General features: G+C 41.1%; 1 protein-coding gene across 2 annotated transcripts in view; it reads left to right on the forward strand.

Moving 5' to 3' along the window:
* The window catches only part of LOC148356289 (protein O-mannosyl-transferase TMTC2-like), an 86,224-nt gene extending 68,076 nt beyond the window's left edge, over positions 1 to 18,148 (forward strand). The window contains exons 10-12 of one of the 2 annotated variants that reach the window (XR_015852053.1): positions 2,230 to 2,344; positions 2,416 to 2,475; positions 17,614 to 17,710. Coding sequence is in view for 1 of the 2 variants with exons in the window: in XM_088347896.1 (XP_088204022.1) it covers positions 2,230 to 2,344; positions 2,412 to 2,475; positions 17,614 to 17,805 (371 nt within the window). In the remaining variant the exon portion in view is untranslated. Of the gene's footprint in view, positions 1 to 2,229; positions 2,345 to 2,411; positions 2,476 to 17,613 lie in introns of both variants that reach the window. The other variant, XM_088347896.1, reaches the window with a different exon arrangement.
* Positions 18,149 to 26,327: the final 8,179 nt, after the last annotated feature.

Raw genomic sequence — 26,327 nt, forward strand, 5'->3', positions numbered from 1 at the left:
TTCACGTATATAGCGAGTCCGCCTCCTCACCGCTTCCCGCAGGCTTTTGTGTCTCTGTCTGCCCTAACAGCATTGAAGCTGTGTAGCTCCACCTTAGTGTCCGGGATGCCAGACGTGAGCCACGTTTCCGTAAAACACATCAAACTGCACTCCCTGTACGCTTTGATGTTTTTCACCAGCACAGCCAGGTCGTCGGTCTTATTTGGTAGAGAGTTCACATTTACCATGATTACGGACGGTACCAAAGACTTATAACGCCGCTAGTTGCTTAGCCTTCACCTTAGCTCCGGCTCTGCAGCCACGATAGGGACCCCTCATCACACCGGCACGAGGAATTCTTCAGGGCAAGGAGTTGATTCCTCGAATAAACGCATTTTTGTGCGTTAAAACCCATACCCAATGGATAGAAAGTAATCCAAAGAGTAGTTGTCAAACGGGACGAAAAACAACGTAGATAGAAGCAGACACTTAAAGCAATAGATCACAAAAAGAGCGAAATAGCACGGAGCTGCTGGAAAGGCTGCCACTCGCGGCGGCGCCTATGATGATTATGATTATGATAATTTGCGGAAACAGTCAGACAGATTTTGTCTTTTTGATCAATTTTGGCTCTGATTTGATCAGTTCTCCTTGCTGGTGGTCATTGGTTTTAGTGATCTGTCAACAGATGTGCTATCTGTTGTTCAATCAAATTTGTTAGGAAAGAGGTCAGTTTTCCAAGTTGTCAACAGTCAGGTTTGTGAGGGTAAGTGATGTTCTCCCTTTCCAGGGCTTGGGTTAGCAAAGTGGGGACTAATTAGCTCCCAAGTAACTCGAACCCTGTCCTTCTGCTTCCCTGAAATAGGTCGGCTGTTCCGTCTATCATATCGTCCTTCTCTCCTATTCTTTGGCTTGCTTTGGTACTTGGCAAGGTAGAGCACTGCTGCATTTGGACTGCTCCTTTTCCCCTTCCCCTCCGAGTTATCTGTTGTGGGCACAGAGTTGGACAGCCTGACAACAGTAGCTGAGAGACGGGCACTGAAAAAGCTGCGGTCAATCATGGACAATCCATCACATCCACTACACAGCATCATCTCCAGACAGAAGAGCAGCTTCAGCGACAGACTGCGGTCACTGTCTTGTACCACGGACAGACTGAAGAGATCTTTTCTTCCTCATGCCATGAGGCTCTTTAACTCCACCCGGCAGAGTAAAGGCCCACATTAAACCACACCCCCTACATTGCATATTACCGAATTTTATTGCAATGTGTATTCTAGGTAGCACTATCTAGATACTCTATATAACACGCTACAGTGGGTATTAGCACGTCACATTGGGTATTTGTATATTGTATTCTTTTTGCTTTATTATTGTATTGTTCTCAGCACAGGGATGCTGCTGGAAATGTGAATTTCCCTGCGGGTGTCAGGGCGGACCAGAACAGAGCAGGAGACCCCAGAGCGTTCGTTACAAGTCTTTTATTTGGGGAAGCGTACAGGGTTAGCGGGAGACGCGATGACCGTCGAACGTCAGCAGCAACGTCGTGAAGACAACTTCGGGACACGTAGCCAATCGTAGCGTGGGACGGAAGCAGGTCGAGTTTACCGGGACTGGAGAGAAGATCGTAGCGTGGAACGGAAGCAGGTCGGATCGGAGGCAGGCAGAATCAGGTAAACAAGTCAAAAAGACACAGGAAAATCAGGCGAGTCAAACGGGGTAAAAAGTAATCCTCCGACCAAGAGGTCTCCGCGTAGCGTGCTTAAAAAGGGAACATAAACCAATCAGGAAGCGCATTCCAGCGCGCCAGATGATTACCCCAGGTGGCTCCACTTGGGTAATCATGACAGCGGGGATGAATAAAGTATCTATCTATCTATCTTATCTTGCAGACTCTTGTAATACGTGATATTTATTTAGTGGCTTATATCACATCTGGCTGTCCGAGGGTGTCCGGAGTTCACAGGTTACCTGTGAACATGTGCCTGGTATCTCTCGGCCATTGTAATAGGAAGATACCCAGGTCATGCGAGGGCTTCCTGCTATTGTTTGAGGCACAGACCGAACGTGCCTCATGACGCATCTATCATGCAATGTTTTATCTTCTTGAGACTCAAAGACAGGAAGTTATGACTGCTGTACCAGGTGGCTGGTGAAGAAAGCAGGAAATATCTTGGAAACATCATTTGCCCTCTTCCTGTTGATTTCCCGTGACGTTCTTCTTCTTCATCAGCTCCAATCTCTGCACAGGGCAGTTCCTGCTGGAGCAATCGCGACTGGTGGAGGCTGCGGAGATGGCGGAGAGGGCCGCTGAGCTGGAGGCCAACGAGTTTGATGTGGTTTTCAGTGCGGCCCATATGCTCAGGTGACAGAACAGTCCAGGTGAGGAGGTTTATTTGGATTTTTGTGTTAACTGACTGCGATCTTCTCAGGCAGGCCAGTCTAAATGAGGCAGCAGAGCGGCAGTATCAGCGTGCGGCTGGACTCCGACCACAAGTAAGGTTTACATCACCAGTGATCCTAGAAAATGAAGCACTATTCCATACCTGTCGCGCTCCAGGGCTCCATGCCCTTACAAACTGTCGTATTTTCCCTTACAAAATACAAAATAATCTTACACCATTTTTATTTTCAAACGTGTTTATTTATGTAGTTTAGAATAGAATAGACTAGAATATACCTTTATTGTCTCATCTCATAAGCTGCACCGCTTATCCTCAGTAGGGTCGCGGGGGTGCTGGAGCCCATCCCAGTAATCATCGGGCAGTGGGCAGGGGACACCCTGAACTGGTTGCCAGCCAATCACACACAGGGACAGACAACTCGTTCACACCTAGGTACAATTTGGACCGGCCAATCCACCTGAAATGCATGTCTTTGGAATGTGGGAGGAAACCGGAGTGCCCGGAAGAAACCCACGCAAGCACGGGGAGAACATACAAACTCCGCACAGGAAGTCCGGTAGCTGGATTTGAACCCACATAGGAGGTTCCCAAGACCTTAGAACTGTGCCGCACACGCGCTAACCACTGCGCAGCCGTGCTGCCCCTTTATTGTCATTGTTACAAAACGGGTTGAACATATTGTGACAACGAAATTGGACGTGGCACTCCAGTTTCACATTTTACAGTGAGGATAAAAGAAAACAAAGAAGATAAAGGAACAAAGAAGATAAAGGTTATAATTTGCACAGTATTTACACAAAAAAGTGTGGGCATGTAGGGTGTTGCATACAGTTTTGGGATTGTATTAGTGCAATGTGCGTAGGGTTGGGTAGGGTTACTTTAACTGGATTACTTTCAATTACTTTTGGATTACTCCAATACCAAATATGCTAATAAAAGACAAAAGAAACTAAATATGAATAAAATGATGACTCACAACACGTGGTGAGCTTTCTCACCTGGCTTTGATCTCTTTGATCGCCGGGAAAACTAACATAAAATGCAACCAGGGTTGGGTAGGGTTACTTTAACTGGATTACTTTCAATGACTTTTTGATTACTCCAATACCAAATATGCTAATAAAAGACAAAATAAACTAAATATGAATAAAACGATGACTCACAACACGTGGTAAGCTTTCTCTCCTGGCTTTGATCTCTTTGATCTTCGGGAAAACTAACATAAAATGCAACCAGGGTTGGGTAGGGTTACTTTAACTGGATTACTTTCAATGACTTTTGGATGACTCCAATACCAAATATGATAGTAAAAGACAAATTAAACTAAATATGAATAAAATGATGACTCACAACACGTGGTAAGCTTTCTCCCCTGGCTTTGATCTCTTTGATCTCCGGCAAAACTAACATAAAATGCGACCAGGGTTGGGTAGGGTTACTTTAACTGGATTACTTTCAATTACTTTTGGATGACTTCAATACCAAATATGCTGATAAAAGACAAAATAAACTAAATATGAATAAAATGATGACTCACAACACGTGGTGAGCTTTCTCTCCTGGCTTTGATCTCTTTGATCTCCGGCAAAACTAACATAAATTGCGACAAGGGTTGGGTAGGGTTACTTTAACTGGATTACTTTCAATGACTTTTTGATTACTCCAATACCAAATATGCTAATAAAAGACAAAATAAACTAAATATGAATAAAACGATGACTCACAACACGTGGTAAGCTTTCTCTCCTGGCTTTGATCTCTTTGATCTTCGGGAAAACTAACATAAAATGCAACCAGGGTTGGGTAGGGTTACTTTAACTGGATTACTTTCAATGACTTTTGGATGACTCCAATACCAAATATGATAGTAAAAGACAAATTAAACTAAATATGAATAAAATGATGACTCACAACACGTGGTAAGCTTTCTCCCCTGGCTTTGATCTCTTTGATCTCCGGCAAAACTAACATAAAATGCGACCAGGGTTGGGTAGGGTTACTTTAACTAGATTACTTTCAATTACTTTTGGATGACTTCAATACCAAATATGCTGATAAAAGACAAAATAAACTAAATATGAATAAAATGATGACTCACAACACGTGGTGAGCTTTCTCTCCTGGCTTTGATCTCTTTGATCTCCGGCAAAACGAACATAAATTGCGACAAGGGTTGGGTAGGGTTACTTTAACTGGATTACTTTCAATGACTTTTTGATTACTCCAATACCAAATATGCTAATAAAAGACAAAATAAACTAAATATGAATAAAACGATGACTCACAACACGTGGTAAGCTTTCTCTCCTGGCTGTGATCTCTTTGATCTCCGGCAAAACTAACATAAAATGCGACCAGGGTTGGGTAGGGTTACTTTAACTGGATTACCTTCAATGACTTTTGGATTACTCCAATGCCAAATATGCTAATAAAAGACAAAAGAAACTAAATATGAATAAAATGATGACTCAAAACATGTGGTAAGCTTTCTCTCCTGGCTTTGATCTCTTTGATCTCCGGGAAAACGAACCATAAAATGCGACAGAAACAAAATGAAAATAAATCCAAACAGCTCGCCAACATCATTTTTGCCGTTCCATGTATTCCGTTACTCCACAAAATTGAGTCATTTTATTCCTATTTACTTTCTTTTGTCTTTTATTAGCATATTTGGTATTGGAGTAATCCAAAAGTCATTGAAAGTAATCAAGTTAAAGTAACCCAACCCTGGTCACGAGATCCAAAAGGCAGAACGCTTGTATGCCGAGACAGCCTGATGCATAAAAGAAGGCTGGAATTGCATTTCTCTGTGGCTTTGATGGCAGACACATAAAACCTCTCCCACGCATCCAGTCAAGGTCGCCACTCAAGCATGTTTCTCTACAGCAGTTGTCAAGTCGGGGTCCTTATATTGTCTTCCGACCCTAAACTTGGCATACGGTAACCTCATTAGGCACTAAAACTGCTGTTATTCACATTCTTTCTATACTTGAGTGGGGTCAATTTGTCCCTGATAAAAAAATGATATTTAACATTCTATCTATCAATCTACCTTGGTCATATCCAATGTTCCCTGTCATTTTCCTTACGGGTCTGAGCGTTCACACAAAGTCGGTGAGCAGCGCTTGAAACAACAGTGAGCAACTATAATCCCAAGTGTGTCAAGATAATTCCTTATCAAACATGTCCAAAACTTGACATCAAGTTACATTTTGCTGAGTTTCCGGCAATGCAAAATTATTTTTCTCTTTTGAATGAATTGACTCATGTACTATCGCAAAGGTTCTACGGCCTAAAAATGTCGTTTGTTCTTACAATTCTTTCACAAGATATCCATTTCTTTTTATTTCCTGATATATTTTGTCGCATATTAATAACATTTTTGGGGGCTTATTGTGTCAGTTGTAAGATACAGAACTGTACTTAATCACATTTTTAGTGGAAGTACAATGTTGGCAACAAGATTCACTTGATATCATTAGAAATTATTTAAATGCAACACAAACTTTTTCTTCTTTTTCCTTTTTTTCTACTTCTTTTTAATTCCTTTAAAAAAAATCTCATTGTGTTTATTTTTTCCGAGCTGTTACTTCTTTCTTTTTGTTCTCTATTTACTTTTTTCCTACATTTATTTCTTTTCTTTTTTTCTGTTTTTTTTTTCTAAATTGTTCCTTCTTTTTTCTCTTTCTTTTGTTTCTATTTTTCTCAGCTTTTCACTACTTTTTCATTTTGGTATTTTTTTCTTTTTTGTTCTATTTCCTCCTTCCTTTGAGTCATTTTGTGCATAATTTTACTTAACATTTGGTCATGTTGGGATTAAAGAGGCAAAAACAACCTGAAGAGCCGTTTAGGACCCGAAAGAGCCGGTTCCTTTTTAGTGAGCCGAGCCAAAGAAGCCGGTTCTCGACATTTTCTACTAACTTTACTCAACTTTGTTCGACTTCAAAATACTTCATTTAGGACACAACGTCAGGGGAACCCGTGTATTTTTACCTTCATGCACTGTAACTTTGACTTGGGTCTGCGGGAGGAGGTGGTTTAGAAACAAAAGTTGCATTCCATCTTGCCCCAAAAAGTCTAAAATGTGCTGGACTGAAAATGTAATCATGACACTAACAATCTTGGGTCCACATTTATTCTAAAAGATAAACATAGTACTACAATCATCTGACAAGAATAAGGTCAAATAAGAACTTAAGAAAACAAACTAAAACACTTAAAATATAATAAAAATAAAATTAAAGTCAGTAGAGGGGCTTATTTTTATCAACTATGATAGGTTTGCCACACTATTTAGTTAACTTGTTGTTGACAATTTAGTCATGTTTGTTTGTGTCGCCCTTAATCACAGGCATTCTCTAAGGGCTGCACAGACAACAGATTATTGCAAACTACAGACTTTTATAACACCATCCCCTGATCTAAAACCTACATGAGGGCAAGGAAAAACTCAAAAACCTCAGGATGAGTCAAGTCAAGTCCCGTTTATTTGTGTCGCCCTTAATCTCAAGGAGTCTCAAAGGGCTGCAGAGACCACCGACTATTGCAAACTACAGACTATTATTACATCATCCCCTGATCTAAAACCTACATGAGGGCAAGAAAAACCTCAAAAACCTCAGGATGAGTCAAGTCAAGTCATGTTTATTTGTATAGCTCTTAATCACAAGAGGTTTCAAAGGACTGTACAGATTACAGACTATTATGATACCATCCCCTGATCTAAAACCTACATAAGGGCAAGGAAAAACTAAAAAACCTCAGGATGAGTCAAGTCAAGTCAAGTTTACTTGTGACGCCCTTAATCACAAGAAGTCTCAAAGGTCTGTACAGACTAGAGACTATTATGACACCATCCCCTGATCTAAAACCTACATGAGGGCAAGGAAAAACTCAAAAACCCCAGGATGAGTCAAGTCATGTTTTTTGTGAGGGCCTTAAATCACAAGGAGTCTCAAAGGGCTGCACAGACCACCAACTATTGCAAACTACAGACTATTATTACATCATCCACTGATCTAAAACCTATATGAGGGCAAGGAAAAAGTCAAAAACTTCAGGATGAGTCAAGTCACGTCATGTTTTTTGTGAGGCCCTTAATAATAATAATAATAATAATAATAATTTCCTTTGTATTGTCATTCTTTGTAACAATGTACACAGAACGAAATGTCGATACACCTGACCCGTTGTAGCGAATCACAAGGAGTCTCAAAGGGCTGCACAGACCACAAATGATTGCAGACTACGGACTATCATTACACCATCCCCTGATCTAAAACCTACATGAAGGCAAGGAAAAACTCAAAAACCTCAGGATGAGTCAAGTCATGTTTTTTGTGAGGCCCTTAATCACAAGGAGTCTCAAAGGGCCGCACAGACAACCGACTATTGCAAACCACAGACTATCATCACACCATCCCCTGATCTAAAACCTACATGAGGGCAAGAAAAACCTCAAAAACCTCAGGATGAGTCAAGTCAAGTCATGTTTATTTGTATAGCTCTTAATCACAAGAGGTTTCAAAGGACTGTGCAGATTACAGACTATTATGATACCATCCCCTGATCTAAAACCTACATGAGGGAAAGGAAAAACTCAAAAACCTCAGGATGAGTCAAGTCATGTTTTTTGTGAGGGCCTTAAATCACAAGGAGTCTCAAAGGGCTGCACAGACCACCAACTATTGCAAACTACAGACTATTATTACATCATCCACTGATCTAAAACCTATATGAGGGCAAGGAAAAAGTCAAAAACTTCAGGATGAGTCAAGTCACGTCATATTTTTTGTGAGGCCCTTAATAATAATAATAATAATAATAATAATTTCCTTTGTATTGTCATTCTTTGTAACAATGTACACAGAACGAAATGTCGATACACCTGACCCGTTGTAGCGAATCACAAGGAGTCTCAAAGGGCTGCACAGACCACAAATGATTGCAGACTACGGACTATCATTACACCATCCCCTGATCTAAAACCTACATGAAGGCAAGGAAAAACTCAAAAACCTCAGGATGAGTCAAGTCATGTTTTTTGTGAGGCCCTTAATCACAAGGAGTCTCAAAGGGCCGCACAGACAACCGACTATTGCAAACCACAGACTATCATCACACCATCCCCTGATCTAAAACCTACATGAGGGCAAGAAAAACCTCAAAAACCTCAGGATGAGTCAAGTCAAGTCATGTTTATTTGTATAGCTCTTAATCACAAGAGGTTTCAAAGGACTGTGCAGATTACAGACTATTATGATACCATCCCCTGATCTAAAACCTACATAAGGGCAAGGAAAAACTAAAACACCTCAGGATGAGTCAAGTCAAGTCATGTTTATTTGTGAGGCCCTTAGTCACAAGGAGTCTCAAAGGGCTGCACAGACCACAAATTATTGCAGACTACAGACTATTATGACACCATCCCCTGATCTAAAACCTACATGAAGGCAAGGAAAAACTCAAAAACCTCAACATGAGGAAAAAGAAGAAACCTTGAGAAGCACATGAGGTAATCCCCCTTCCAGGATGACCATGCTGGAACGGATGTTGCTATAACAAACTGAATTGGGAAAAGGTTAGACTTTTTGCCTCACAAGGTTTCCCTCTCCAATAATTCCAACAAATAAATCTTAAAAAATAATGTACGATGAAAAATTGTAGAATAGGGTTGTGTTTAACTTGCTTATTCATAATTTTATTCACTGAACCTTATTGTTATTTTAGCTAACTTTCCTTGTCAAAATCCATGCACAAGAAGCCAGCCTTCAATGATATTCTTTCGTTTTTTTTAAAAGCTGTTGAAAAAAATTTGATTATTGTAAATTTGATCATTTCTTTAGCAGTCTTCGTTCTTTTTATTTAACAGAAAATACAGTGATTGAAAGGATAGCTTTAACAAAATAATGATATTAAAGATATATAATTGTCACGGTTGCCATGGCGCCCAATTGGCCCCACCCATGCGGCTCATTGACAGATTGGCTTTCCATCTATTTAAGCTCAGTGTTCTCACTCTGTTTGTCAGTCCGTCAACGAACTTCTGCCCCGCAAGACGTGGGTTTCGACTCGGTCCTGTTCCTGTTGGTATCCCCTGTCCGGTATTGTTCCTGTTTATTTTGTCCTGTTTATTTTTGGTTTCCGGTTTTGTTTCTGTCTATTTTTGTCCTGTTTATTATTTTCGCCAGTTTTCGTTCCCGTCTAGTTTGTCCTGTTTATTTTCGATATCCTGTTTCATTATCTCTCCTGCCTGTCCCGTCCTGTCCGGCATCGATCCCATCTGTCTGATATCAACTCGGGCAATTGGTATCGATCTCGTCGGCCTCTGGCTTCCTATCATTCCACGCCAGACTGATGCCTAACATGCATGACTCCCCATTTCCCGTAAAAGTCTTGTGTGATTGAACCTAATGCTTTAAAATTGCTAGTGTTTTCTAAGAATCAACAATATCTGAGACACAATCGGGAAGTTAAACCAAATTTTTACATTATATTTACAAAAAAACAAAAACGAAATGTAGGGATTGTAAAAATATTGTCCCACTGTTTTCTCATCTCACTCCAGAAGTTCCCTGATGACTTCTCGGTGATCCAATGTTGACTTAAACGACTAACAATGACTAACAGTGTGCATCTGTGTGTCATTAAGTCTCTGTTTGAGAGCACCTACTCTGGGATGGGCTCAAAGGTCTGTGGGGCGGCTATCGGTTAGCTAGTGTGTAAAAAGGGAAAAGTGTGAAGCACATTGTAAAGCCATTTGGGACGTCTTCATTGACTTGAAAAGCGCCATATAAATGCAGACCACATGATTAATGTCACGCGTTTGGGTCCTGATCCTGTTCTGGTTCATGACAATAATATGTTTGAAAATTACCGTATTTTCCCCACTATAAGGCGCACCATGCTATAAGGCGCACCTTCAATGAATGATATATTTTAAAACTTTTGCCATACATAAGGCGCATTATAAGGCGCTACAGTAGAGGCTGTAGTTACGTTATGCAACCATTAGATGCTGCTGCGCTAAAGAAAATGTCAACAAAACAGTCAGATAGGTCAGTCAAACTTTATTAATAGATAACAAACAAGCTTTCCACAACTCCATTCACTCCCAAAATGAATAAACAGCCGTTTTATTATTTTCTCTGAGGTAAAGCATTTTCGTGACACATGTTTGAACAACAGCAAGGCATAACATTTTACTTTTCCTCCATTTAGTCAACACGCAAAAAAACGTCTGATACTGTTATGGTCAATGAAACGTTAGCGCAATCGCAATATAGTGACACTCGTAATGTGCAAAAACAATAACAAGTGCAAAACAATAACAATAAAGCAATAACATAACAACTGTAAAATGTCAAACGTCAACACACAAAAGAAAAACATAAAGCTCACCCTACCAGCTCCTCATCTACGAATCCCTCGAATTCTTCTTCTGCAGTGTTCGAATTGACCATCTCAGTGAATGGGCTCATCCTCATGCTTCCTCCACTTCCGCACCATCGATTCATTAATGTTAAACACTCTTGCTGCTGCTCTATTCCCGTGTTCTACTGCGTGACTGATCGCCTTGAGTTTAAACTCCGCGTTGAAAGCGTGTCTCTTAATAGGAGCCATTTCAGGGTCTTTATACAAACGCACCAATAAAAGAGAATCGTTGTTTAATATTTCCCAGTATGCACAGAGCACTTCTTCTACGCGAAAAATGGAGTCGGTGGCTGCTTACCGTAAGTTGCGAGACCTGTCGCGGCTCAATATTATCCATATATAAGGTGCACCGGATTATAAGGCGCATAGTCAGCTTTAAAAAAAAAAAAAGATTTTAGGTGCGCCCTATAGTGCGGAAAATACGATCTGTGTCAGGATTTGTGTCAAGACTTGCCAAAGCGCTTTACAGTGTGCTTCACATTTCCCAATAGCGGCCGTGCAGCCATTTAAGACGCTAACCTGCTTCTTGGGGGTATTAGGGGTTCAGTGTCTTACCCAAGGACACTTCGACATGTAACACAATAAATCATCAAAACTCAAATAAACCCAAACCGAGCTGCTTCTGTAACAAAAACTGTCCGACTGTGTGACTATTTGTTAATGCAAATGTTCTGGGCCCCCACAGCCTTTCTCAGGTTCAGTGTCTTACCCAAGGACACTTTGACATGCAACACAATAAATCATCAAAACTCAAATAAACCCAAACCGAGCTGCTTCCGTAACAAAAACGGTCCGAATGTGTGACTATTTCTTAATGCAAATGTTCTGGGCCCCCACGGCCTTTCTCAGGTTCAGTGTCTTACCCGAGGACACTTCGACATGTAACACAATAAATCATCAAAACTCAAATGAACCCAAACCGAGCTGCTTCCGTAACAATAACTGTCCGGCTTTGTGACTTTTTGTTAATGCAAATGTTCTGGGCCCCCACGGCCTTTCTCAGGTTCAGTGTCTTACCCAAGGACACTTCGACATGTAACACAATAAATCATCAAAACTCAAATAAACCCAAACCGAGCTGCTTCCGTAACAAAAACTGTCCGACTGTGTGACTATTTGTTAATGCAAATGTTTCGGGCCACCACGGCCTTTCTCAGGTTCAGTGTCTTACCCAAGGACACTTCGACATGTAACCCAATAAATCATCAAAACTCAAATAAACCCAAACCGAGCTGCTTCTGTAACAAAAACTGTCCGACTGTGTGACTATTTGTTAATGCAAATGTTCTAGGCCCCCACGGCCTTTCTCAGGTTCAGTGTCTTACCCAAGGACACTTCGACATGTAACCCAATAAATCATCAAAACTCAAATAAACCCAAACCGAGCTGCTTCTGTAACAAAAACTGTCTGACTGTGTGACTATTTGTTAATGCAAATGTTCTGAACCCCCACGGCCTTTCTCAGGTTCAGTGTCTTACCCAAGGACACTTTGACATGTAACACAATAAATCATCAAAACTCAAATAAACCCAAACCGAGCTGCTTCCGAAACAAAAACTGTCCGACTGTGTGACTATATGTTAATGCAAATGTTCTGGGCCCCCACGGCCTTTCTCAGGTTCAGTGTCTTACCCAAGGACACTTCGACATGTAACACAATACATCATCAAAACTCAAATAAACCCAAACCGAGCTGCTTCCGTAACAAAAACTGTCCGACTGTGTGACTATTTGTTAATGCAAATGTTCTGGGCCCCCATGGCCTTTCTCAGGTTCAGTGTCTTACCCAAGGACACTTCGACATGTAACACAATAAATCATCAAAACTCAAATAAACCCAAACCGAGCTGCTTCTGTAACAAAAACTGTCTGACTGTGTGACTATTTGTTAATGCAAATGTTCTGAACCCCCACGGCCTTTCTCAGGTTCAGTGTCTTACCCAAGGACACTTTGACATGTAACACAATAAATCATCAAAACTCAAATAAACCCAAACCGAGCTGCTTCCGAAACAAAAACTGTCCGACTGTGTGACTATTTGTCAATGCAAATGTTCTGGGCCCCCACGGCCTTTCTCAGGTTCAGTGTCTTACCCAAGGACACTTCGACATGTAACACAATAAATCCTCAAAACTCAAATAAACCCAAACCGAGCTGCTTCTGTAACAAAAACTGTCCGACTGTGTGACTATATGTTAATGCAAATGTTCTGGGCCCCCACGGCCTTTCTCAGGTTCAGTGTCTTACCCAAGGACACTTTGACATGTAACACAATAAATCATCAAAACTCAAATAAACCCAAACCGAGCTGCTTCTGTAACAAAAACTGTCCGACTGTGTGACTATTTGTTAATGCAAATGTTCTGGGCCCCCACGGCCTTTCTCAGGTTCAGTGTCTTACCCAAGGACACTTCGACACGTAACACAATAAATCATCAAAACTCAAATAAACCCAAACCGAGCTGCTTCCGTAACAAAAACTGTCCGACTGTGTGACTATTTGTTAATGCAAATGTTCTGGGCCCCCATGGCCTTTCTCAGGTTCAGTGTCTTACCCAAGGACACTTCGACATGTAACACAATAAATCATCAAAACTCAAATAAACCCAAACCGAGCTGCTTCCGTAACAAAAACTGTCCGACTGTGTGACTATTTGTTAATGCAAATGTTCTCGGCCCCCACGGCCTTTCTCAGGTTCAGTGTCTTACCCAAGGACACTTCGACATGTAACACAATAAATCATCAAAACTCAAATAAACCCAAACCGAGCTGCTTCTGTAACAAAAACTGTCCGACTGTGTGACTATTTGTTAATGCAAATGTTCTGGGCCCCCACGGCCTTTCTCAGGTTCAGTGTCTTACCCAAGGACACTTCGACATGTAACACAATACATCATCAAAACTCAAATAAACCCAAACCGAGCTGCTTCCGTAACAAAAACTGTCCGACTGTGTGACTATTTGTTAATGCAAATGTTCTGGGCCCCCACGGCCTTTCTCAGGTTCAGTGTCTTACCCAAGGACACTTCGACACGTAACACAATAAATCATCAAAACTCAAATAAACCCAAACCGAGCTGCTTCCGTAACAAAAACTGTCCGACTGTGTGACTATTTGTTAATGCAAATGTTCTGGGCCCCCATGGCCTTTCTCAGGTTCAGTGTCTTACCCAAGGACACTTCGACATGTAACACAATAAATCATCAAAACTCAAATAAACCCAAACCGAGCTGCTTCTGTAACAAAAACTGTCTGACTGTGTGACTATTTGTTAATGCAAATGTTCTGAACCCCCACGGCCTTTCTCAGGTTCAGTGTCTTACCCAAGGACACTTTGACATGTAACACAATAAATCATCAAAACTCAAATAAACCCAAACCGAGCTGCTTCCGAAACAAAAACTGTCCGACTGTGTGACTATTTGTCAATGCAAATGTTCTGGGCCCCCACGGCCTTTCTCAGGTTCAGTGTCTTACCCAAGGACACTTCGACATGTAACACAATAAATCCTCAAAACTCAAATAAACCCAAACCGAGCTGCTTCTGTAACAAAAACTGTCCGACTGTGTGACTATATGTTAATGCAAATGTTCTGGGCCCCCACGGCCTTTCTCAGGTTCAGTGTCTTACCCAAGGACACTTTGACATGTAACACAATAAATCATCAAAACTCAAATAAACCCAAACCGAGCTGCTTCTGTAACAAAAACTGTCCGACTGTGTGACTATTTGTTAATGCAAATGTTCTGGGCCCCCACGGCCTTTCTCAGGTTCAGTGTCTTACCCAAGGACACTTCGACATGTAACACAATACATCATCAAAACTCAAATAAACCCAAACCGAGCTGCTTCCGTAACAAAAACTGTCCGACTGTGTGACTATTTGTTAATGCAAATGTTCTGGGCCCCCACGGCCTTTCTCAGGTTCAGTGTCTTACCCAAGGACACTTCGACACGTAACACAATAAATCATCAAAACTCAAATAAACCCAAACCGAGCTGCTTCCGTAACAAAAACTGTCCGACTGTGTGACTATTTGTTAATGCAAATGTTCTGGGCCCCCATGGCCTTTCTCAGGTTCAGTGTCTTACCCAAGGACACTTCGACATGTAACACAATAAATCATCAAAACTCAAATAAACCCAAACCGAGCTGCTTCCGTAACAAAAACTGTCCGACTGTGTGACTATTTGTTAATGCAAATGTTCTCGGCCCCCACGGCCTTTCTCAGGTTCAGTGTCTTACCCAAGGACACTTCGACATGTAACACAATAAATCATCAAAACTCAAATAAACCCAAACCGAGCTGCTTCTGTAACAAAAACTGTCCGACTGTGTGACTATTTGTTAATGCAAATGTTCTGGGCCCCCACGGCCTTTCTCAGGTTCAGTGTCTTACCCAAGGACACTTCGACATGTAACACAATACATCATCAAAACTCAAATAAACCCAAACCGAGCTGCTTCCGTAACAAAAACTGTCCGACTGTGTGACTATTTGTTAATGCAAATGTTCTGGGCCCCCACGGCCTTTCTCAGGTTCAGTGTCTTACCCAAGGACACTTCGACATGTAACACAATAAATCATCAAAACTCAAATAAACCCAAACCGAGCTGCTTCTGTAACAAAAACGGTCCGAATGTGTGACTATTTGTTAATGCAAATGTTCTCGGCCCCCACGGCCTTTCTCAGGTTCAGTGTCTTACCCAAGGACACTTCGACATGTAACACAATAAATCATCAAAACTCAAATAAACCCAAACCGAGCTGCTTCCGTAACAAAAACTGTCCGACTGTGTGACTATTTGTTAATGCAAATGTTCTCGGCCCCCACGGCCTTTCTCAGGTTCAGTGTCTTACCCAAGGACACTTCGACATGTAACACAATAAATCATCAAAACTCAAATAAACCCAAACCGAGCTGCTTCCGTAACAAAAACTGTCCGACTGTGTGACTATTTGTTAATGCAAATGTTCTCGGCCCCCACGGCCTTTCTCAGGTTCAGTGTCTTACCCAAGGACACTTCGACATGTAACACAATAAATCATCAAAACTCAAATAAACCCAAACCGAGCTGCTTCTGTAACAAAAACGGTCCGAATGTGTGACTATTTGTTAATGCAAATGTTCTCGGCCCCCACGGCCTTTCTCAGGTTCAGTGTCTTACCCAAGGACACTTCGACATGTAACACAATAAATCATCAAAACTCAAATAAACCCAAACCGAGCTGCTTCCGTAACAAAAACTGTCCGACTGTGTGACTATTTGTTAATGCAAATGTTCTCGGCCCCCACGGCCTTTCTCAGGTTCAGTGTCTTACCCAAGGACACTTCGACATGTAACACAATAAATCATCAAAACTCAAATAAACCCAAACCGAGCTGCTTCCGTAACAAAAACTGTCCGACTGTGTGACTATTTGTTAATGCAAATGTTCTCGGCCCCCACGGCCTTTCTCAGGTTCAGTGTCTTACCCAAGGACACTTCGACATGTAACACAATAAATCATCAAAACTCAAATAAACCCAAACCGAGCTGCTTCTGTAACAAAAACTGTCCGACTGTGTGACTATTTGTTAATGCAAATGTTCTGCGCCCCCACGGCCTTTCTCAGGTTCAGTGTCTTACCCAAGGACACTTCGACATGTAACCCAATAAATCATCAAAACTCAAATAAACCCAAACTGAGCTGCTTCTGTAACAAAAACTGTCCGACTGTGTGACTATTTGTTAATGCAAATGTTCTCGGCCCCCACGGCCTTTCTCAGGTTCAGTGTCTTACCCAAGGACACTTCGACATGTAACACAATAAATCATCAAAACTCAAATAAACCCAAACCGAGCTGCTTCCGTAACAAAAACTGTCCGACTGTGTGACTATTTGTTAATGCAAATGTTCTCGGCCCCCACGGCCTTTCTCAGGTTCAGTGTCTTACCCAAGGACACTTCGACATGTAACACAATAAATCATCAAAACTCAAATAAACCCAAACCGAGCTGCTTCTGTAACAAAAACGGTCCGAATGTGTGACTATTTGTTAATGCAAATGTTCTCGGCCCCCACGGCCTTTCTCAGGTTCAGTGTCTTACCCAAGGACACTTCGACATGTAACACAATAAATCATCAAAACTCAAATAAACCCAAACCGAGCTGCTTCCGTAACAAAAACTGTCCGACTGTGTGACTATTTGTTAATGCAAATGTTCTCGGCCCCCACGGCCTTTCTCAGGTTCAGTGTCTTACCCAAGGACACTTCGACATGTAACACAATAAATCATCAAAACTCAAATAAACCCAAACCGAGCTGCTTCTGTAACAAAAACTGTCCGACTGTGTGACTATTTGTTAATGCAAATGTTCTGCGCCCCCACGGCCTTTCTCAGGTTCAGTGTCTTACCCAAGGACACTTCGACATGTAACCCAATAAATCATCAAAACTCAAATAAACCCAAACTGAGCTGCTTCTGTAACAAAAACTGTCCGACTGTGTGACTATTTGTTAATGCAAATGTTCTGCGCCCCCACGGCCTTTCTCAGGTTCAGTGTCTTACCCAAGGACACTTCGACATGTAACACTATAAATCATCAAAACTCAAATAAACCCAAACCGAGCTGCTTCCGTAACAAAAACTGTCCGACTGTTAATGCAAATGTTTTGGACCCCCACGGCATTTCTCAGGTCTCGGATCAATCGCCCCCTAATTGGTACTGCGAGTATTGGACCGCGGGAGTTTGCCTGAAACGATTTTCCTGCAAACTCATTTTCTGATTCTGCACTTCTTTCAGTACCAGGCGGCTCTGATGAACCTTGGCGCCATCCTCCACCTGAACGGGAAGCTAGCTGAGGCCGAAGCTAACTACCTACGAGCGCTGCGGATCAAACCTGACGACGCCATCACGCGCTCGAACCTCCGCAAGCTGTGGAACATCATGGAGAGGCAGGGGATCGCCACCAGGATGGAACCACTGTCAAAATAAATAAGGGGTAGAGGGGCCCATTTTAAAGGTATTCCCAAATTCTGAAACATGCAAAATGTGTCAGGCGGGACGGAAGGAAAACTGAGATCACTTGCACTCGTTTCTTGGTTTTTATTGGAAGGAAGGCGTGATTTTTCGATCCGTTGTTTGATGGATTGTCAGGCGGGTGAAGGCTTGGCGGGAATGGTCGTGGACAGGCGTAGTCGTCGTGTTGTTGGTGGGGGCTGGAGAAGAAGGGCGTCGTCGTCTTCGGAAGAGAGATCAGGAGTCAGGCGGGCAGGGCAGGTCGTAGGCAAATTCGGAAACGGGTCGGCAACGGAGATCAAGTAGAAGAAAACAGGAGGCGGGCTTTCTGAGCAGATGGCAACAGATCGCATAGTACAATCAGACAAGGTGTTTCCGGAAGCTGGGGATTTAAATGGACAGGGTGCGCCAATCAACTGTCCTGGCTGTTGGCGCCAAATCCTGAGCACAGGTGTTCCCGATCCGGGTGATTGTGACAAAATGTGAGGAAGTTGCGAGAATGGAAACGCTCTCGAAACGGAATCTGTACACTCTGGTAGGATTTTTGTCACACAATAGGTCTCCAGGGAGACTATCTTCTGCTCATTTTTTTAAGAAATTTTCAGGGCAACTATGGCAGAAAATGATCATCCATAGGTTCACCTTTTCACGTCCTGCAACAGAAAACACACACAAACTCACACACTAATAGCGGCCATGCAGCCATGCAAGACCTGCTTATCGGGGGCATTAGGGATTCAGTGTCTTGCCCAAGGACACTTCCACATATAACACGGAGGGGCCGGTAATCGAACCTGCGAGATCTTGATCTCAAGACGAGCGCTCTACCTCCTGAGCTAACGCCGACAGGATTACTCGTCTGATTTATCAAGAGCTGTGATGTCATCAGAGGAACACCACTCTGTAGCAAACCAGTCGTCATAACGGTTTATGCGCTAATTAGTGAAAGAGTTTGAGTGTTTTAAGCCAAGCTTTGGTCGTTTTTGTGGAAAATGCCTAGACAGTGAAACAAAGGGCGAGCAGCCAAAAAGGAGCTAACTGGCAATCAAAAAACACTATGGGAGTAAACAGGGACTGATCAGCAAAAGGCGGCTAATGTCTATGGAAAAATGCGAGGCTAGCCAACCCAAAAACTGTCAAGAACTGGAACAGGAGGAGGACCCAGATGCGTGACGTTTCTCACGCAAGCTTTATTTTACGGGAAATGGGCCAGTCATACACGATAACCCAAACGCCAGTGATTCGGCGATCGTTGGGCGGAAGACGTAAGGCAGCAGTCTGGCGTGGAATGACAGGAAGCCAGAGGCTGAAGAGATCGATACCAATTGCACGAGCAGATATCGGACAGATGGGGTTGATACCGGGCAGGACAGGACAGACAGGATTGATATCGGGCACTGGAGACTGTAGTCCGATAACATGCAGAACGAGATAGACGGAAACGATACCAGACACTGGAGATCGCAATTGAACAGGACAAACTAGACAGGAACGCTACCAGACACTGGAGATTGATATCAAACAGAACAAAATAGACGGGAACGATACCGGACAGGAAACCGGACAGTGTCAAAACACACTTCTTGCGGGTGCAGAGGTTCTGATGGACTGACAAAGGGTGAGTGAGAGCACTAAGCTTAAATAGGAGGGAATCCAATCAGTCAACGAACCGCAGCTGGTGACAAACGGGCAGGGCCAATTGGGCGCCATGGGAAACCGTGACAAAAACGTGCAGTGAGGATCCGGGCTAACTGGGAATCGACAATGAACATCTGCAACTGCTATGTCGACGAACGAGAAGCCGGCTGGGAATAAACAAAGAAAAACTGCAAAACCAACGCCGGGATAACCAGCCAAACAACACACAGTGGGAACCCAAGGAGCACCATCCAGGAGCAAACAAAACAGGAAAGCCCTTGCTAGCACCAATGCTAACGGGAAGCTATCCGGACAAAATTATATGACGCACAGGGAAAAACACAAACGAAAGAACAGATTTGCCTACCTAACATGAGGCAAAGGCTAACAAAGATCGCATGCTGTAACGGCGGAAGGTATCCTTACCCCACAACGCTTTTGGATGTTAAAACAACTCCGATAAAGCAGTTACAAGCCCCCCAGTTACAGGTTGAGCAAAACTCCAATTTCTACAAGCAGAAATGAGCGGTGTGCAATCGTGTTAGTCGCTGTCTGTTTCTGAGCTACCTCACATGTTGTGTTAATGGGATTCATCCTGTATAAATGTTGTGTTCCTTCAATGACATCACAGCTAGACTGCAAACAAACCAGATAGGTCAACTTGGAGACTAAATTTCTTCAGTCCCCCAGTTTGTGGACTATTTTGCAACATATTTACATAATTGTGTGGAGGTACACTACACGTTCTGTGCCTATTTAAGAAATGAATATGTTTGGGAATACCTTTAAATTGCTGAAAGCAACAATGAGGCTAGCTAACTAGCTCTTCTGCCTGGTTGAAAAGACATAATCATTCAGCAGACCATAAAAAGCAGTTGTCTTTTGATTTATAATGGACATAAGGTGCCGATGGATTGACGTTGTTGTTCCTGAAGATTTCTCAGAAAAACAAACAAAAACAACAACAGGTGCCAAAGCTTGTATGAATTTCATGTGTGTGAAAAATACCAGGGCCGGTAAAAACTTGTTTCCCATGCTGTTTCTCATGTGATCATGTGCTAATTTATTAATACTGTTTAGTTTTTCTTGTTTTTTTTGGTAAAAAAACTATTTTATTGGTTGCTTGCATTATTTGATGTTGTACAAAGACGAAAACGAGTACGAGGACTGAGAAAGGAAAAGAAAAGAGAATGGGGCCCAAAATAAAAAACACCATTTGTAATATTACATGCTTTAAAACACGGATTTTCTTTTGTAAAATAGGTAATTTTTCAATTTATTTAAGGGGAACATTTGAGGATTTTTAAAATATGATGTAGAAATGCATTATTTTACACTGTTTTTTGGATTATTTAAATCCAGACTGTATATTACCGTAAATTCCGGACTATAGAGCGCACCTGATTATAAGCCGCACCCACCACATTTTAAGAGGAAAACTGATTTTGTACTTACACAAGCCGCACCTGTATATAAGCCGCATTCGCCCACATTAAAACATGTAACACAATTACAAAAGTAACCCAAACCCGACTTTAAGTCCCGCGATTGTAACTGTATATCAAGTACACAGTCCAAAAACCACAGCCGGCAAAATGAACGGAAAATGATACCGGTACTTAAGGTTTGATGCAGACCTGTAGAGTCCAGGCCCCTTTGACAGTAATCCAAGGAAAAAAAGTCTATATTTCCAAAGGTAAGGGTGGGAAAAATATATATACACTATTGTCCGCTGCGTCCAAAAACACGTCTCACCTTTACTCCACTTCCCGTCAGCCCCCGTTGTTTTCGCCCCTTCTTTTTGATTCGCCCGTGGAAAACATATCAGAATAAGTCTCTAAAATAAATACATTACAAAAATATACAGTTGCAAATACATATTATACATGGTTACACATATTTACAAAGAAAGACGGTAGACCGAGAGAGTTTTCAAAGCTTTAATAATAATTATATAACTTTCATCCCAAACCGTGACTGTGACAGGTAGCAACACGCTACTAGCAACACGCTCGCAAAACTGTAATTGGGTCTGTTAAAAAAATATACGGTACCTTTAAAAATTTCGGTAAACCATCCTCATCTTCCTCCTTATAACTGACGCTATCAAAGTCGTCTTCCTCGGAATCGGGAAGAAACTTTGTCATATAGACGTCGTCCCACGCTCCCTTATTCCAAAATACGCTAGCAACACGCTCGCAAACCAAAGTTTATGTGCAATAGCTCTTTTTCCTTCTTATCGGATTGCTCGATTGCTTTTAGTTTGAAAGCTGCGTCGTGTGCCTTTCTTTTTGCAATTTGCATGATGAGGATATGTCTACGCTAATTTAATTTGTGCACAAGCTAAGAAGTTGCAGTCTAAATGTTACCTTTTGTACTCGAGCGCCGCTGGCGGCCGTTAGAAAAATGACATAAATTGGCCGCATCACTGAATAAGCCGCAGGGTTGAACGTTTGGAAAAAAAGTAGCGGCTTATAGTCCGGAATTTACGGGTAAATCCCCTAATATTACACTCTTCCCTTAAAAACACCGACCTTTAATTGGAAAAATGTACATTAATTCCTCTCATGTTTTTGTGTTGTGTATTCTGGTCGTATAAAATACTTTAATCTCACAAAATCAAGTAAAATGACACTATTTCAATTCTATAAGTGTAACCGCGGTGTACTTGTCCCACCAAAGATCCACATTCACGCTGGACTGGATGATAAGGTTTTTATTACAGTTACTGCAAATGGATGAGTCACAACATTAGCTTTTCTGTTGGCTTTGATCTCTTTGATCTCATTGCAGTTCTCTCTGGTAAGACTGCCAACAAAGCATATCAAAGAGCTTTCTTTTCACTTTACAGAAAATACATTTTAGAATATCACAATACATTTTTACATCTTTACATTTTAACAAGATACTTTTAACAAGAGATCGTATAGTGGATTTTTAACGTTTACAATGGATTCAACATATTTTTCTTTCGTCTGAATTTTAACCAACATCATCCTTTTTTAATGTATATGAAAAAATAAATTAAAAACAATAATGAGTATAAAAACGGGTACAAGTTACCTGCAAATGGATGAGTCACAACATTAGCTCTTCTGTTGGCTTTGATCTCTTTGATCTCTACAAGGGGAATTCATAATTTAGTAAAACAGAAACAAAACGAAAATAAACCTAAACAGCTTGACAATATCAATCACATTACTGTGCATGTTGAGAGATTTGTCAGCTGGGGTTATAATGTTTAAAATTAACTTCTTTTGTGGAGCACCAAAAAATGTGTTTTACCATTGCAGTTCTCTCTGGTAAGACTGCCAACAAACCCCGCCTCCCGGTCACATGTCAGAAGCCAAAACCAAACCCCACCCCATACCAGCAGGTGGCACTGTTGGACTCATCATTGAAGGACACTTACCTAAAACTATACACATATTTCAGCAGGAATTTCAATAAAACAAAAGTTATTACTACACCCGTTACATAAGGAAAGGACCGTTTTTCTTGACATTGAAAAAAAAAGTTTTTTTTTCTTCTTTTACAAAAATGACTTATTTTAAAGATGAAAAACAATACTGCCTGAAGTATTCTGCTTTTAATTTATCAAAGTTTCATAGTTTAGTCTCTTCTTCACCCTCTTGCCCTCTTAAATTGGTTCGTCCCTATTTATTCTTCTCCCGCCGTCATTTATAAACACTGAAATTGATATTTCTTCTACCCTTTAAAATAACATTTTCATGTAGCAGGTTGGAAACTATGTTTGATGTATTTTATGGTTGTGCAATTTTTACTTAGAAAATGTTTTGTAAGGACAACTAAACAATTTGTCCGGAACAAAAAATAAAAAAAATCAACACATCTGTGAACTTGTTGCTGCGATTGTTGCACTTGAGCAAGGCATTACAGTAAAAGGAGAGAGTCTTTGTCAGAAATGCCATAAAACAGGGGTTACATGTGTGTAATGGCTTAAAGGGCCTGATATTACTCATAAATGTAACTAAATGTAATTGCTAAGTAAATGTAACTACACTTTCATGTTAAGGAACTGTGAATTGATGAATCTTTCAAGTCACAAACATTCAAGGTTGGGTAGGGTTACTTTAACTGGATTACTTTCAATGACTTTTGGATTACTCCAATACCAAATATGCTAATAAAAGACAAAATAAACTAAATATGAATAAAATGATGACTCACAACACGTGGTAAGCTTTCTCCCCTGGCTTTGATCTCTTTGATCTCCGGCAAAACTAACATAAAATGCGACCAGGGTTGGGTAGGGTTACTTTAACTGGATTACTTTCAATGACTTTTGGATTACTCCAATACCAAATATGCTAATAAAAGACAAAAGAAACTAAATATGAATAAAATGATGACTCACAACACGTGGTAAGCTTTCTCTCCTGGCTTTGATCTCTTTGATCCCCGGCAAAACTAACATAAAATGCGACCAGGGTTGGGTAGGGTTACTTTAACTGGATTACTTTCAATGACTTTTGGATTACTCCAATACCAAATATGCTAATAAAAGACAAAAGAAACTAATTATGAATAAAATTATGACTCACAACACGTGGTAAGCTTTCTCCCCTGGCTTTGATTTATTTGATCTCCGGCAAAACTAACATAAAATGCGACCAGGGTTGGGCAGGGTTACTTTAACTGGATTACTTTCAATGACTTTTGGATTACTCCAATACCAAATATGCTAATAAAAGACAAAAGAAACTAAATATGAATAAAATGATGACTCACAACATGTGGTAAGCTTTCTCCCCTGGCTTTGATTTCTTTGATCTCCGGCAAAACTAACATAAAATGCGACCAGGGTTGGGTAGGGTTACTTTAACTGGATTACTTTCGAGGACTTTTGGATTACTCCAATACCAAATATGCTAATAAAAGACAAAAGAAACTAAATATGAATAAAATGATGACTCACAACACGTGGTAAGCTTTCTCTCCTGGCTTTGATCTCTTTGATCTCCGGCAAAACGAACATAAAATGCGACAGGAACAAAATTAAAATAAATCCGAACAGCTTGCCAATATCATTTTTGCCGTTCCATGTGTTCCGTTACTCCTGCACAAAATGTAGTAATTTCATTCATATTTAGTTTCTTTTGTCTTTTATTAGCATATTTGGTATTGGAGTAATCCAAAAGTCATTGAAAGTAATCCAGGTAAAGTAACCCTACCCAACCCTGCAAACATTACAAATATAGAATATGTTATAAATTAAGTACAGACGCTGCCCTACTGAAAAACAAAATAGGATCACGACGATCGTTCGTAAGTTGAATTTGTTCGTAAGTTGCCTAAATGCTATATTTCTGTCGGAACCGAAACAGGAGGTGAACCCAAATGCGTGACGTTTCCCACACAAGCTTTTATTGTACGGGGAATGGGGCAGTCATGCACGTTAACCCAAACGCCAGTGATTCGGCGATCGTTGGTCGGAAGACGTAAGGCAGCAGTCAGGCGTGGAATGACAGGAGGCCAGAGGCCGATGAGATCGATACCAGTTACACGAGCAGATACCGGACAGACAGGATTGATATCAGACACTGGAGACAGGAGTCTGATAACAAGCAGGACGAGATAGACGGGAACGATACCAGACACTGGAGACCGATGTCAAACAGGACAAAATAGACGGGAACGATACCAGACACTGGAGATCGAAATCAAACAGGACAGAACAGATGGGAACGATACCGGACAGGAAACACAAGCAGGTAACCGGACAGAGTCAAAACACACGTCTTACGGGTGCAGAGGTTCGTTGACAGACTGAAAAAGGGTGAGTGAGAGCACTGAGCTTAAATAGGAGGGAAGCCAGTCAGTCAACGAGTTGCAGCTGGCACCATAAGGGCGGGGCCAATTGGGCGCCAAGGGGAACCGAAACATATTTCGTATATTTAAGGTTCATTTATGTAACCTGTATTGTCTTGTACTAAAAAAATTAACATTTTATTTAAACAAGTTTTTACATTTAAACAAGTTAAGTTCAACTTACTTTTGGAAGGTGTGCTTCAAGAGGTCCTCCTGCGTTGTAAAAAGTGTCTGAAAAAAAGCGTTTCGACCATTTTCTCAACCGCATCATGCTTTCTTATTCCACTATAATTTCCAAATAAATATTTTTCGATTTCCCCCCAAAAATGTTCTTATCTAGTGTTTTTCGTAAGTCAAATGTTCCTCAGTAGAGGAGTGTCTGTACTGTGATACTTGTCTACATACAAGCTTGGAATCTTATTGTATCCATTTAGATGAAGACATTATTCCAGGATTTGCAGCAAGCATTTTTTATAAGATACGTTTGATGTTGCCGGAAATATGAGAGAAAAATCCAAGAGACGAGAATTTCCAGACATTACCACTAAACACAGAAGCTTTAAAATCATATTATTATCATATTATTACTGTAATTTGATGTACAATTTCTATTTGAATATGTGTTTAGTAGTCAGGATAATGTATTTTATAGCTATTTAGGGTTAACTTGGATGATTGTGGGAGGTTATTTCATATCAGGAAAATTCGAGATAAGAGCATTTCTAGATCTGAGGAACGAATTAATCTCATATTTTTTGACAAAATAACAAAAAAACTTTATTTTAGGATGATTTATTTCCCAACTCCACTCATTGGCATCGATATGGAAATAATTGGCGCTGAATCGTCACTTTGCGTATATTGAATCAATAGTCATCTTCGAAAAGTAGTTTTTGGTCAAAACACTCTTTTTACTCATTTATTTTTAGACTCGCAGATATTTTAGGCTCTGGAAGGCCATCAACAGGGTTTGTTCGGGTGCTTGAAATCATTAAAAACGCTTGAATTTTAAAGTTGTGTTTTCAAGG

This window comes from Urocampus carinirostris, chromosome 11 (genome assembly GCF_059441175.1).
Source record: "Urocampus carinirostris isolate Australia breed hairy pipefish chromosome 11, RoL_Ucar_1.0, whole genome shotgun sequence".
Taxonomy (NCBI): Eukaryota; Metazoa; Chordata; class Actinopteri; order Syngnathiformes; family Syngnathidae; genus Urocampus; species Urocampus carinirostris.